Raw genomic sequence first — 14,987 nt, forward strand, 5'->3', positions numbered from 1 at the left:
TGTCAATAGTCAACAAATTACAACTGTATGTTATTGTTACATGTATAATACGAACTATATTCATCAGTCAACAAACTCAATAGTAAAGTGCGCTTACTTGACTTGGATCCGTAAGCACTCTAAAGACCAACCATCTGGTTGTGAAGAAGCATACCAGCAGAATAATAATAATAATAATATTAATAATAGAAGTAGAAGGTAGAATATTATTAGAATGTTGTATTCGTTTTTGAATGATTCAGTAAGCTGAACTGTGATAATAAATTGAAATAACTCTAGCTTTGATGATGTGATTTCTAAAATTATTATCAAAATGGAAGAATCTCATGAATGCTATAGGTAGCTTAAGCCTATGAATAATTTTTACTATTATAAGTTTCATATGAGTTAATGAACAATGATTTTATATTCAAGATTATAAAAATTTAATATTAGGTACCGTAGCACATTTGTAAAAAAATAGTGAAACTCTCAACATACCTCAGTGAAATTATTTTTATTTCACCTCAACATACCACACCTAATCCTCAGCATAGCCTCAACCGGTACAAAGAACTACCTACATAATCTTTATGACTTATTAAGGATTAATTTTGAGCACATCCTTTGTACTGAGCCCATTAAATAAAATATTATTGCATGCACTTATAATCTAAGAATTCAGATACTAACATCTGCGATTTAGTCTCGATTTAAAAGCTCTCGAAATTAAATTTTTTATCCTCGTTCATATCCAGAAATAACCTTAATTTTATAAAACAAATTTTGCCACACAATAAATTAAGATTTAATGTACCGGCATTTAAAAAAATATTAAAACCAACTCTTGTTTTCACCATGCAGTGATATCCTTAATTTTGAAGCTCCCGCTATTAAGTAATAAGTACAAATGCTCAACGGTAGATAGCGTTTATGTTCAAAAACCTTCATTTACCGCGTGAAGAAATCTGTATGACGCACTGAAGTCCTATCCTTCCTATCATAGCAGAAGCTTCGTTGTCATTGGATACCACATAGAAATAGTGACGTCATGAGACAGCTGGAACCAATGACATGCCATTACACATTTAACATGGCCGCTAACTTTAGAAATGAAGAATTCTTTATAAAAGTCCAGAAATTACATGAAACGTCATTGCCATGCATTGAAAATGTAGTGAATTTCAATTATTTCATCCATTTGAGTGAGTTCAAGTGAGTTTTTTATGCTTAGAACTCATCAAAAGCAAATTTTTAAAACTGGACATGATGTTCGATTTAAAATTTGTTTTGAAAGTGTGCCACGGCGGATTGAGAGCGCTAGTGAGGTTCGACTTCGACAAGGGTCGACCGATTGTCGTTAGTCGCTGTGAAGTGTCTGCCATGTTGAACTTTTAGGTGTTTTGGGGCGTATTAATCATCGAAAGGCCTATTACAAAAATATTCAACTGCACCTACTTATTTTCGTTAGTTTAGTATGTGAAATCGTTGAAAATATTACGGTTTGTGGCTGTTTGATGTGTGTTTCTGTGACAAAAACTGGATCGAGAACCGGGGACTTGTGTTTTCACGGAGTGTTTCATCAGATGTACACATGATTGCGTATTTCAAGTGTAATGTATTTGTTTCATCACATTTCTAACTCATGTTATTGCTTTGAATTGAACATTTGACGTGATTGACGCTTCAGAAATTATGTTGACGAATTTATTACTGTTCGATTGCCATGCAGAATTCACATGTTTGAGGCGCCACTTTGTTATTATTTTGCTACAGTGTTTTTGACCCAAGTGGGCGAGTTTATGTCTGAGCCTATGTCTAGGGGGTGTGCGCGTAGCTTTGATGGGCTGTGAAAACGAGGTCGGATTCTTGCCTAGTTTTAAATTGAACAGTTTTTATTTAATTTCGCAATTGGCGCCTAATAATTTAAAAAAATTCTATTCAACTAGTGAAGTCAATAAACTGTGACTACGACAAAGCTGTAAGTGAAATTGATACAGACGTCTAGCTTGTTTTGATTGATAGGTAGAACAAGTTTGAAGGTTAGGTGACCAGAATTTTTGAATATTGACCACACAAGCGTTTTAGAAAATTGATGCTAGTTAGTAAATACCAACTTATCACATAATTTCCAATTAAACTTGAATGTTTGACACTTATGTTGCCTAATAGAAACGAAAGAAGACAGACACTGCCATCAAGACTGATGAATGGACTTTTGTTTGTTTGTACAGACGATTTAGAAGAAAGATAATGAAAATTCTCAGTTACGTTATTCTATGTTATGTAACAGGCTCTATTGTTTTGATTGATAGAGTTGTTTGAGACATAGCTAATAAATTCCCGCTCTTTGTGAGGTTAGTTGTGTTGTTTTTGTGGACTGTTTGATTGAGTACTGATAAGTTAGGTTAGGTGTTGAGTTCCAGTACTTGTTTTTGTGGACTGTTAATAAGTTAGGTTAGGAGAGTTACATTCTGAAGGTTGTAATGGTACTTTGGAGTGGTTTTTGTGGACTGTTATGTTAGGTGTGATTATTTGATGGTAGTTTGGAGTGGATTTAAGTGAGCCTGGAGCCGACGGGTGGGGGGACTGCAGATGGTTCGTCGATGGTGTTGTTGAATGCTGAGTTGGCGTCGTCCGCCACTCGAGCCGCCTCAATGGACAGCTCGGTGGCCGCCGCGCCGCCTAAGCGCAACTGCGACCTCTGGCGCAACAAAAAGCACGAACAACTGATGCTCATGGAGAAGCAGAAACCAAAAGGTAACTAAATACAATTTAATTCACTTATTACTTAAGCCTATTAGTTTGTATAGGCCTAATGGTAACCTCAAATTATCCACAACTTTCTACTCAGAAGGCTACCATAGCAAAAATAATAAAAAAAGATTAAATAATAAAACATGAAAATATAGTCCATGGTATAGAGCGTTTACGTTCCAAATTTCACTGTTAATTCACGCTGGTAGTTTCTCTGCTGTGCCGTTCTCACACTGTCGCCCCAACATCACAAATATAAGAGACAGTAATCGGCTTGAGTAACAAATATCTGCTTGAAATTTGGAACATAAACAATCTACACCATAGGATATCTTCTTCCTATACCAGTAATTAGTACATGGGTACAGTTCCGTATTTAATAATAATAATAATGAGTTTCTGTTCATGGCGTGGTCATAAATTGTATGGCCACAAGTGAACAAGTCAAGAACATTGAAAACTGTCATAAGACAGGTCAAGAACAAAAAAACACATCAAACACAAAAAGCAGCAAGCAGAAGAAGCAGCAAGACTAATGCAAGAAGTATCTACTTTCAGTCTGAGGATCACAATAATAGAACTCCCTCATAGAATAAAAGGGGTTCTCCTGAAGGAAAGCCCTCAGTCTCCTCTTCAAGACTGTCTCTGGCAGAGTCCTGGCTGAAACTGGCAGCTTGTTCAAAATTTTAGCTGGCTGGTAGATGAGGCTGCTCTGGGTCCTCCCCAATCTACAATATGGCAGGTCCAGCCTCAGCCTGCCTCTGGTGCCATGATCATGCACATCACCCCTGGTAGGCAAAGTACGGACACTGTGGAATGCCTTTATAGCTGACATGTAAATGTAAAAATTGAATACAGTGAGCATCTTTTCACTCACAAAAAGAGGCTTACAATGCGCTAAAAATTCTGCCCCAAAAAGAATCCGGATGGCCTTCTTCTGCACCAGCAGTACATCTTTTACCTCAGAGGCACCACCCCACAAGGTGATTCCATAGGCCATCACACTCTGAAAGAAGGCAAAGTAACACATGCGGAGATGGGCCTCTGGTACACATCTTCTCAGTCTCCTGAGAAGGAGAGCCTAATGTAGCCTACGTATTATTAATATTAAAAATATTGAGTTAGCACCATTATACAAAAATAACTATAAAATAATGTTTTTCGAATAATCACAGAATATTGCCATTTAAAAGCAAAAACTAATCTCCCCAACCTACCCTTTCAACTCTAAAACGTCATTAAACAGAACATTTCAGGTTCTGATATTTTGATGTACCCTATCGATAATTTCAATATTGATATTTGTACACCAGATACGGAACTGTATCCCAGTAAGTCTAGGGATAGAAACTAAAAAGCAACCCGTACTAATAGGCCTATTCAAGTATTTAAATTATTAGTTTGGGGAGTAGGCCTACTCAAATGTAACCTAAAATAGGTACTTTTATAACTCATTGCTCAGTAAGTCAAAGGAAAAAAAGACTGAAGTGAGCTTCTTATTCAGTAAATAACACCAATTATACTAAGATGTAATCTAAATTGTTGGTATGCTAGTTTGTAAAAGAATTAGGAGGCGACTCATTGCTTATTGGAACTAGAGGATGATTCTTTATTTTCCTTTGAGATTCACTGCCATACCAGAGTCTAAAAGGGTTACGGTCCCCCAAAACCTCAGACACAGTCTATCTCGTTTTCCCAGTCAACGACGAAGGACTTGAGGATCAAGAATCCCTACAGCAACTAGGCTTAACTTAGACACCGTATGTTATTGTGAAGACACATGGTTCTTGATGCAGGCCTGCTCTTATAGGTACCATATCATATTAATATAAATTTGACTGTCGTCATACTCATAACCGTTAACATCTTTTAATAAAAAATCTATACTCCTTCATCATTGAATACTCTCTTGAAAGTAATCTTGGGCGGAAGTTTGTAGTCTCTGGATTATCTCACCAGTATTGGTTAGGGCATATATTAGGAAGAATCCAGGCTTGTTAGGTAACCTAATAATATTTGGTCAAAAATGAAATTTGTAGGACTGCCATTAAATTTTTAGGAGAGAATCCAGGTTATTGGTTGGGTAGTCTGATTATGGTCAAAAATGAAATTTGTAGCTGGTACTTATAATTGCTAGTATATAATTGACTTCTAGAGATAATATAAATTTGAACTGCTTGGGATTTGCTGATGAGCTTGCACTGCTTGCTAACAATATTCAAGAAACAAAAAAACAAATAAATACACTACAGACTATTTCTCAGAAGATTGGCCTTAAAATATCTTTTGAAAAAACAGAACTCATGCTAACTGATCCACCTCTTGCAAAGAAAATCCGTATAGGAGATCAAGAAATAAAGATTGTAGACAGTTTCAAATATCTAGGTGAAATCATAACCTACAATCTCAATGAGAATCGAACGTGGGACAGTAGACTGAATAAGTTGAGAAGAGCACAGTATGCCACAAAGAACACTTACAACAAGAAATCACTATCAATAGCCACAAAATTGAAGCATTACAAGACAGTCACTCAACCGGTAATAACTTACGCAAGTGAAACCATCTTTAAAACTACCAATACCATCACAATAGACAAATTACTAAAAATCGAAAGAAGAATCATCAGAACCTGTATTAACAAGAACTATCAAGTAGATGGACACTGGAGATTAGCTTCCAACGAAACTGTTTACAAAGAAATTGAACCTGTCACAAGTACAATAAAAAAAAAGCGAATATCTTTCTTCGGTCACCTGATTAGAGCTTCGGAGGACAGACTAAGCAGAAGAATTATTGAAAAGTTGTGGAAAAGTAAAACAAATATAAAATGGATTGACGAACTCAAGGAGGATATGAGAGAGTTGAATATAACATTCGAAGATTTGAAGAACAAGTCGGACAACATCAGAATCCTGAAGGACAAACAGACCAGACTGCAGATCAAAGTCAGACACAGAATGGGAAGAGTGATTTCGGACGAGGAAAGGAAATTAATTTCTGAACGAATGAAGAAATATTGGGCTGAGAGAGGACGGAGTAAAGGTGGAAGATACTGACTACAGTGGTCCAATGAAGGCCATAAAATTATAATAATAATAATAATAATTGCTAGTAAAACTAATGTTGACATTACTGACCTGCTTTTCTGATCCAACAAATTGTAACCACTTCCCATTTCAGCTGTTCAAATTTAATATAATTATCAGAGGCCCTAGTATACGAGGTATTGTTATCTAAGAAAGGTGTTCTTAGAGGCCTCTATTATGTTTCCTAAACTCAAATTTATGCAGTTGCAAGGTAGAACTGATGAATTAGATCAAATTGCAGATGAGGGTATTGTGCAAATGAGTTCGTGTACTTCTGTTATAGGTAGCCTCCATTCATTTAGTTACAAATATTGAAAGTTAGCTGCTTCTGCTTGTCTTTCTATATCTTCTTTGGTTTTTTCGTGCATGAAATCATTTCTTTGAGACTCATAAAAAATGTATTACGTTAGTCTTTAAGACTGCGAGCAAAATCTATGTGGGCATCATCCGGCAAGAAAAAGTCTGGCACTGAGACAGGAAGTTCCCAGTCACTGTCGGTTTTTTTGACCTATAAATACAAATTGTTCAAAATGGGAACATTTAAATACCTTGACAAATACGGTATTAGAAATTGTAAGCTTAGTAATAAATATGTTGAAAAACAGTTCTGAAGCACAATAGTTATTACTGTATAACTATTATAATTAACTGGAAATTAAAAATATTTTTCTGTGGGCGATGTTTTGGAATCATATTTTTCAGCGACAGTCTAAAGCTGCGTTTACACCAAAGTTATTAACAAACTGTTTTTTTTCGTCCTCATAGATTCTATTGGATTGGACATAACTTATCATACACATGATGTGCATAAATGTGTTTGTCAAGCTCAGTTTAATCTAATAAAATCTATAAGTAGGGAAAAATAAACATTTTGTTAACAACTTTGGTGTAAACGCAGCTTAACATTGGAATAATTTTTCACTATATTCTTCTTATTTTCTCTTGAAGATCATTTGTCAATTTTTTGAAATGTTTACACCAATATTGTTGTCAAAAAATTCAATTATAAAAATAAATTGTTCAATACATTCAATTATGAGTAATTAATCACAAGAAATATAATAATAATAATAAATTTTATTGCCAAAAACAATGCATACAAAATAATACTTAATCATCTAGAGCATAAACTAATAATAATAAAAATAATACAATTATGAATATTATATACATTTAATTGTCTTGACAATAAATACTCTCATGCAAGGGAAGCTTCCCTGTACGCATGGAGGAGTTGCTGCAGACCCTAGAAACTCTCTTATAGTAAAAAAAAATCATTCTATTTATTGAATTCCTTACATAATGTATCCAGTAATTATAACTAGGAAATGAAAAACAAGGCATTGATAAACAAAAATAAAAGTCATACAACAAATAAAGAATAAGATGAAAGCTAACAACAGAGAAAATAGTAATTAAAATAACTTTTAGAATTTGAGAAATGTGATCTCTCACTGAACAACAAAAAACATAGCTTCGACCGCCTCCGGAAGAAGACCGAATAGCCACTCTCTGATCAATCTACTGTACAAGGGGTACGATTGGCAAGATCTTACATTGTCAGGCAAATTATTGAAGAATTTTGGACCTGAGAACAAGAAAGATTTTTGGAACATGGTGGATCTTGGTCTTGGCAATTGAGCTCTATTACCATGTCGCGATGAAGATCGAATAGTATCCACAATTGCGCCAGCATTGCCACTCCTATTAAAGAACATCTGCAAAACTCTAAAAACGTACATATATCTAAGTGGCAGAATATTTAAATTTAAAAAGAGAGGAAAGGATTCATGCAATCTTGTTTTCTTCATCATTATTCTTACAAAAGACTTCTGTAATCCAGATAGCGGCTTCACATGAGTATGATAAGTACTACCCCAACAAGTAATAGCATAGTTTAGTCTGGAGTGCACAAATGCAAAATAAATCTGCCTCATGACACTCAATGGACACAGAGATCTCAAAACATAGAATTTGCGCATGAACATGTATAAATAGTTTTTGAGAGATAGGATGTGCTGCTTAAAACTGAGCTTTTCATCGACCATTAAACCTAAATATCTCACAACATCCGTTTGTGGGAAACTGCTACAAGGACAATCATTTAGCCGCCCCTGACAATCAATTGAATGATATTTAATGGGAGTGAGCATTTGAAAACCTTGAGACAGTGAAAAATTAACAATTACAGACTTTTCAATATTCAGACTTAGCCTATTACACGTGAACCACAATGACAGCATTTTAACATCGTAAGTAACACTCTCCATCAGCAATTGAGTTGTTTTTTCACCGTAGGTTAGGGCCGTATCATCCGCAAAAGCTGTAAACTCTCCTTTGAATGATGAAGAGTACAGATCATTAATGAAGATAAGAAACAATATTGGCCCAAGGACCGAACCTTGTGGTACTCCACTATTAATTTTCCTCAGTGAACTTTTTTGACCATAGAGGAAAACATATTGATGCCTTTCTTCCAGATACGATGCAAACCACTTATGTACCAGTCCTCTTATTCCAACCCTTTCCATCAACCCATATCAGGATCTTTCGATTAGGAAATCTTAGTATCAAGTTCCCTTCACTTTAAAAATGCAGTAGTTTTTGGGTTATCAGAGAAAATTTTCAATCGAGTAATTCTCTCGAACATGATAGTATATCAATCAGGTGGAAGCTATGATTGATTTTACATCCAAAAAGAACACTCATTTCTTGGCTTATGATACTGTATTCTAGTGTCCTAGATCATTACACGTCAATGAACTTGTAGATCCAGAATTCGAGTTCGTAATAATTGTTCCTGTTTCTTGTACTGTTTGATACCAGTACGAAATATAAATTATTTATATGAGTATTTTAGTTGTCTAAATGTATTGTAGTTATCTAAATGTATTCTAGGTACCTTGGTACACTGTACTCTTACTTGCATCTCTCTAAACCTCACATTTATCTACAATCTTACATCACTTACTGTGTAGCATCTACCTCTCATTTCAGTAATACTAATCAATCCTTATTCTTAATTACTTAACCTACTTTGGAAAGTCTATATCCTGCAATTTTTGGCGCTTCCCAAACTGTATCAACAGTCAATAATTTATTTCTAAGTGTAAGTTACTTTGAACGAATTATTTCGTTCTTTTTCGTCTACTTTGCATAACGTAAATGCACAAGGAATATAGATGCAGGGCGTACCAGTAGAGAGGGATGACATTGTAGCGGAGCACTGGAAAAAGGAAGTGAAAATATTGTGCGAATTTGTGTGGTGGTGCATTACCTGTTACAACACAGGGATTCACGTCAAGCTGTCAGCATTGGTGAATGGTTGTCAGCATTAGTGTGTGGTGGTCTACTCTGTAGTGTGATTCACTTCTGTCAGCTCTGGTTGAATGGGGAACATTGATGTTATTTGTGAGAAATTATGACAGATTCAAGTGAATCGGATTGTAGCAGCACGTGCTCAAGTAGGCAGTGTGCATCGGTCGTAAAGTGAGTGAGTACGAGTTCTAGTCAGAAAGAAAGCCTCGTACGTTTTTAAAACAGTCGTAGAGCCTATACTCATGCGTTTCCAGATTTTGTGTTCCGTAATGGGAATATGACGCTATCTGCTTTACCTGTGACAAGCAGTGCAGGATTCATTGTTTAGAGAAGAGAGGTTTATTTCGGGCTTCTGAAAACGTCCGCCTTCCCACGCGTTTCTACGCGCTCTCATACCTTTCGCTCTATATTTATTCATCTCTTCCTCATTTACCCCCTCTCTCGCTTCCTCTCATTCACTCTGCTTGCAAATGCAGCCTCAAAGAAAACCGTGTTTTGTTTATTACATACAGAAGTTTCCATTTCCATTTCCTGCTGATTTTATTCACATCACTGCGCACATATGAACCACGTTGCGTGAGTCTGCGGCTGCCAATCTCATTTCTGGGGCATGTCTCGCTTTATGTCCTCAATTTGGCAAACATTTTCTCATGTAGTGTCTTTTTTATAGGTTTGTGGCTACGCGTGAAATCCATTTCTGAATATAGGGTGTCGCGTGTCGGGGATCATTTTTGTCAGAATATACCACGAATTTAGCTTATTCAAGACTGTATGATTAGGCCTGATTATAGCAGTTTTTATATTAATACAGAGTTATTCTAAATGATGGACCTCTTATTAATATTTACTCTTCACTCTTAAAGCCGGTTAAATTTTAATCGTGATTAATTTCACCAGAACCCATCTGAGAAGCATTCTTTTCAAAAAAAGGCTTCTCTGATTGGTTCTGGTGAAATTAATCACGATTAAAATTGGCTTTTATGCAACCGGGCCTGAGTATTGTTTGGCAACAGTTGTCTTTGCTTTATCTGAAGTACCTATAAAGTTTTCCGACAAACATTTCATAGTACATTTCATTAATCACTTTACATTCCCAGAAACCTATCTGGATTTCTCTTCACATTTTCAAATACTCATATCATAATATTGGATGAAATTTCTTTATTACTTGGTTATAATTCTGACGATATTTCCTATTATTCTCTATAAGATCAGTCACTAACGTAAAGTTTTACAGTACATTATCGACTGTACAACACCAACGAAACCTGAACGTCATTGCCAATTAATTGCTTCCACATAGCAACAGTGTTATGAATTTTTTTAAATTTAATACTGATAATGATAATTTTAACGTTAATGGCTGGTTTTTCTACTGGTTAATGTGCGGTTTGCTACTTCTTATTTTCCTCTTGTATCTCATGATCACATCCTTTCCATAATTTAGAATTTTTTATTCTCGTTACCTTTCTCCTGTCTGTATTTTCTTTCCATAATTTTTCCTCTCTAACCTTTATGCCTTTTACCTTCCTATTGCCTGCATTTTCTTATCATTATTTTCCCCCTCTCCAATATTTATACCTTTTATACTTGTTTCCTGCTTTAAGCTTTCTTATTAATAATTTTTATCATGGTATTCATTATTATTTCATTCAGTTGCATTCCTACTCTTCCAAAACCTTCTACTTAACATTCTATCAAAATCTAACTTAATATGCTTTGTTTCGTCTCATGATGTTATTACTCAGCTATTTTCATTTTCTCTCATATTACTCTTATTCTGTATTTCATCTGCATCCCAGGCCATTTTTTAATTATTATTATTTATTCCATGTAATTATCCTACCTTTATTATTGTCAATCTACTTATACTGTGATGGATAAAAGTTTCCATAAAAAGTACCAAGCTATGTCTAGATTTATTCATTTTCATCAACTTCAATTTTCTTCCTTTTCCATCGATTTCGATTGAATCCAGACAAGCTTTCCTCCTAACCTCTTGGTTAGGTAATTTCGGTATTTTCCTCTCTTATTTTGTATAAATTAGCTTTCCTACTTGCTATCTATTTATTTCCAATTTTATTGAAACTCATCAAGCTTTTCCTGCTTCCTTCACTCTCCTTTATAAATTTGGGTTTCTCCCTGTATTTTTCTCTACCAATTAGCTTTTCTATTTGCAGTTCTGGTAGCGTCTTAGGGGGCGATGGCCACATACACTTGTATAGTATATATATGTATTCAGAAGAGCACACACTCAGCACTTTATAATAGATCTCTAGTCTCGCGGTTGCTTTTTGGTAGTCGGCCAGGACAGTAATGCCCCAGCCGTTATAACGACCTCAAGTCGTCTAGCTGCATCGTGCTTCCTCTCTCTCAATCTCTTTCTCTCTCACACACACTCTCCGTCTCTTTCTTTCTATCCAACATTGTCTGTCACAATCTCAGTTAGTGTCTCTCCCTTTCTTGCAGTCCATTTATCTCTTACAATAATATCAATGTTACATTATCGTGAATTGAATAAAATAATTGAAAGAAAATTAGACAGCAAAAACATGAAAAGGAAAGGTAACGGGTATGATATAAGAGGAAAATGAAGTTTATCGTGATAATGAAAATTTAATATATCATATTCTTATTAAAATCATTTGTACATTATTGTACACAGAATTCATTGAATACTGATTGTCGTAGATGCATATTGTAGTCTAAACGAAGAAATATTGTCTTATCTCTCTCAGTATTCCTTTCTCTCTAACATAGACTCACTGTTGGCAAGCATTATACATGCCTATCATCCCCTTTATTAGTTGGTAACGTTGATTGGAAAAATATTCTTTGATATCCCTTTCCAAGAATGGACAGTTATCTGTTGAAACTCCGCCGTTCTATGTATGCTACAACACAGTTTTATAATATGAGCAAATTGCAAATATATTCCAAAATCCAAATTCCAAAAATTGAAAATTGCATTTTGCCTCTACATCGTTGAATAATTCTTCATCTTAAACTTCAAATTCATTGAATAGCTAGCTATATTTTTAATACTCTTTTCAAAGAATGAACGATTATCTGTGTAGATACAACACAGTTTTATATTATTAAAATATTAATTCTTCACTTCGTACTTGTTTCAATTCATTGAATAGTTAACAATATTGTTATCATTGATTACAGTAGTATAAAGTAAGAATATTATTTATATTTTTTCAATTTTTAATATTGCTAACCACATAAATACAGTAATCGAATCTTTTTCTTATCTCTCACAGATAATTATTTATTTCCTTTATTCTCCTAGTTTAGCTCTTTTTTTTCTCCTTCTCTTGTCTCTCAATTTATTTCTTTTATCAACTCTCCTACATAATATAATCATTATCACCCTCTCTCACCTCTCACGCACGCAGTCTCACTCACTCAGCAGTAGTCTCATCCTCTCTCCCTCCCTCTCACCCCTCTCTAGTGGTTCAAGTATGTCGGTTTATTTTCGTCTGCATCTTGAGGCTCTCTTTTTTCCGGCTGGTACTGTTTTAGTCGCCGTACTGAATTACTGAAGCTTTTCTTATCACTAACGCACACACCGCTATTATTTCGCCGTCATGTGACCGCCTTCGGTTGATAAGAGAATGCAATATGACCTGGCCGTTAGTTATTTGCAGGTTTTTTGACAGTTGGGTTGGGAGAACTAGCCGTTAAATATTGGCACACGAGTCACATGAGTTTGAAACTATGTGACCGTGAGATGTTATTTGAATTATGTGTAGATTACGTGGTATATCAATTTTTTTCAATGAAATGATGATTTGGGAGTTTATTTTGCTGTTTAAATAATAAAACTCAGTTTATATTGGAAGTTGAATATTGGCATTCAATGCACATGAGTGGAACAATGTTACCGTGAGATGTAATTTGAATTATTTGTAGATTTTGTTTTGTATTACCAGAGAAAAGTGCTTCAAGGATATTCGCTTATCTCTGGTATAACGACTCAGAAGTCGTATCAATAGATCTCATACTTTTGAAGACTTGACAAGCCCGAAACATTTTCATGATGTTTCAATGATGCTTAGAAGAAATTATAAAGCCTGCTTGAATAATCTCTGTTCTAAGATGAGAATAATTTGCTTACTCAAGACGTCTTGAATTAGTTGTCGAATCAATAGACCTTGGATTGACAGACAATAAGATTTGATTTACATACGAGTATTATTAGACATTATGAATGTTAAGATTAAAATCTCTAATGAGATTCTAAAAATTGTTAAACTGCAAGGAAGCACGATTTAAATTTTCTTGAGTTTATAAGAGAAAAACTTTTTTCAAATTTGTAATAATTACAGGTATTTTGACAATTCACAATATCCCTATTGAATAAAATTAAGAGATCATTTATTCTATTTTTGATTCAATGATACGGTATACACTTATTTAAAAATATTAATAATTAGGTGGAGAATCAACAGGCACAGCCCAAAACCTTTTCTCCCCCGAATTTTGGTTCATTAAATTGTCCAGAAAATAGGTTATGTTTCCTCCACATATCCTATGTGTTATTCATGAATGAGACTTTGAGTCATTTAAGGGCCGTTTGCACAGTCAAAGCTTAAACTGAAATTAATCAGCTGGTGGCTTAAACTCAAAATGTAACACATTATAACAAACGAGACTTGATACGGATTTAATCCAGTATAAAATGAAATTTAGTTTAAACTGTTACTGTGCAAATGGCCCTAGTCTGAGAAAAAGTAGACGTTATTCATGCATGAGACTTGAGTTTTATGACAGTGATACGTACTGTATGTATACCTGTAGAGGTTGTAATGAGATGAACGATGAATTGAATAAAAACAGCTGTTCTACAGATAAAATATCTTGACTAAGTTATGTGTTCTTTTTATGAACACTGCTCTACCTACCTACCTCATGCACGAGAAGGAGGTTACAAAGTCCATTTCTCAAGGATGGGGTGGGCCCCCCATTAGTTTCTCAGGATGGAGACTCATGCTAGTTGATAGAGCTGATAAATTACTATACAGGGTATGAATTTGAAAAAAATCGGTCAAGTAATTTATAAGAAAATCGTGAAAAACATGGTTTTTTAGTAATTATCCGCCATTTTTCTCAAGAATATTACGGAGCTCCTGCAATTTTCCCAGAATTGAGACTCATGTCAGTTGATAGGGCTTATAAATAGCTATCCATGGTATAAATTTGAAGAAAATCGTTAGAGCCGTTTTTGAGAAAATCGTGAAAAACATGGATTTTTAGTCATTATCCGCCATTTTTCTCAAGAATATTACGGAGCTCCTGAAATTTTCCCAGAATTGAGACTCATGTCAGTTGATAGGGCTTATAAATAGCTATCCATGGTATAAATTTGAAGAAAATCGTTAGAGCCGTTTTCGAGAAAACATGGTTTTTTAGTAATTATCCGCCATTTTTTCCGCCATCTTGAATTGAATTTTATTGAATTTCTTATTGTCGGATCCTTATGGTATAAGGACCTTAAGTTTAAAATTTCAAGTTAATCGGTTAATTAGGAATGGAGTTATCGTGTTCACAGACATACACACATACACACACACAGACCAACACCCAAAAATCATGTTTTTGGACTCAGGGGACCTTGAAACGTATAGAAAACTTGAAATTGGGGTACCTTAATTTTTTTTTGGAAAGCAATACTTTCCTTACCTATGGTAGTAGGGCAAGGAAAGTAAAAATGACGATTGAATTGCGATTGCAATTTATTGCCAGACATTAAAATAGTTTCGTTGAGAATGGACGTCAACATGGAATTTGGTTGCAGTTGAAGACAGTGCTGTTAAAATTGGCATCTCGTGTCAA

At 34.8% G+C, this 14,987-nt stretch overlaps 1 protein-coding gene across 3 annotated transcripts in view; it reads left to right on the forward strand.

Annotated features, from left to right (window-relative positions):
- Positions 1 to 1,161: 1,161 nt before the first annotated feature.
- LOC111048296 (serine/threonine-protein kinase minibrain) overlaps positions 1,162 to 14,987 on the forward strand; it is a 159,875-nt gene continuing 146,049 nt past the window's right edge. The window contains exon 1 of one of the 3 annotated variants that reach the window (XR_002605893.2): positions 1,162 to 2,739. Coding sequence is in view for 1 of the 3 variants with exons in the window: in XM_022334171.2 (XP_022189863.1) it covers positions 2,586 to 2,739 (154 nt within the window). In the remaining 2 variants the exon portion in view is untranslated. The remainder of the gene's footprint in view (positions 2,740 to 14,987) is intronic. The other 2 variants (XR_002605895.2, XM_022334171.2) reach the window with 2 other exon arrangements.

This window comes from Nilaparvata lugens, chromosome 11, assembly GCF_014356525.2.
Source record: "Nilaparvata lugens isolate BPH chromosome 11, ASM1435652v1, whole genome shotgun sequence".
NCBI lineage: Eukaryota > Metazoa > Arthropoda > Insecta > Hemiptera > Delphacidae > Nilaparvata > Nilaparvata lugens.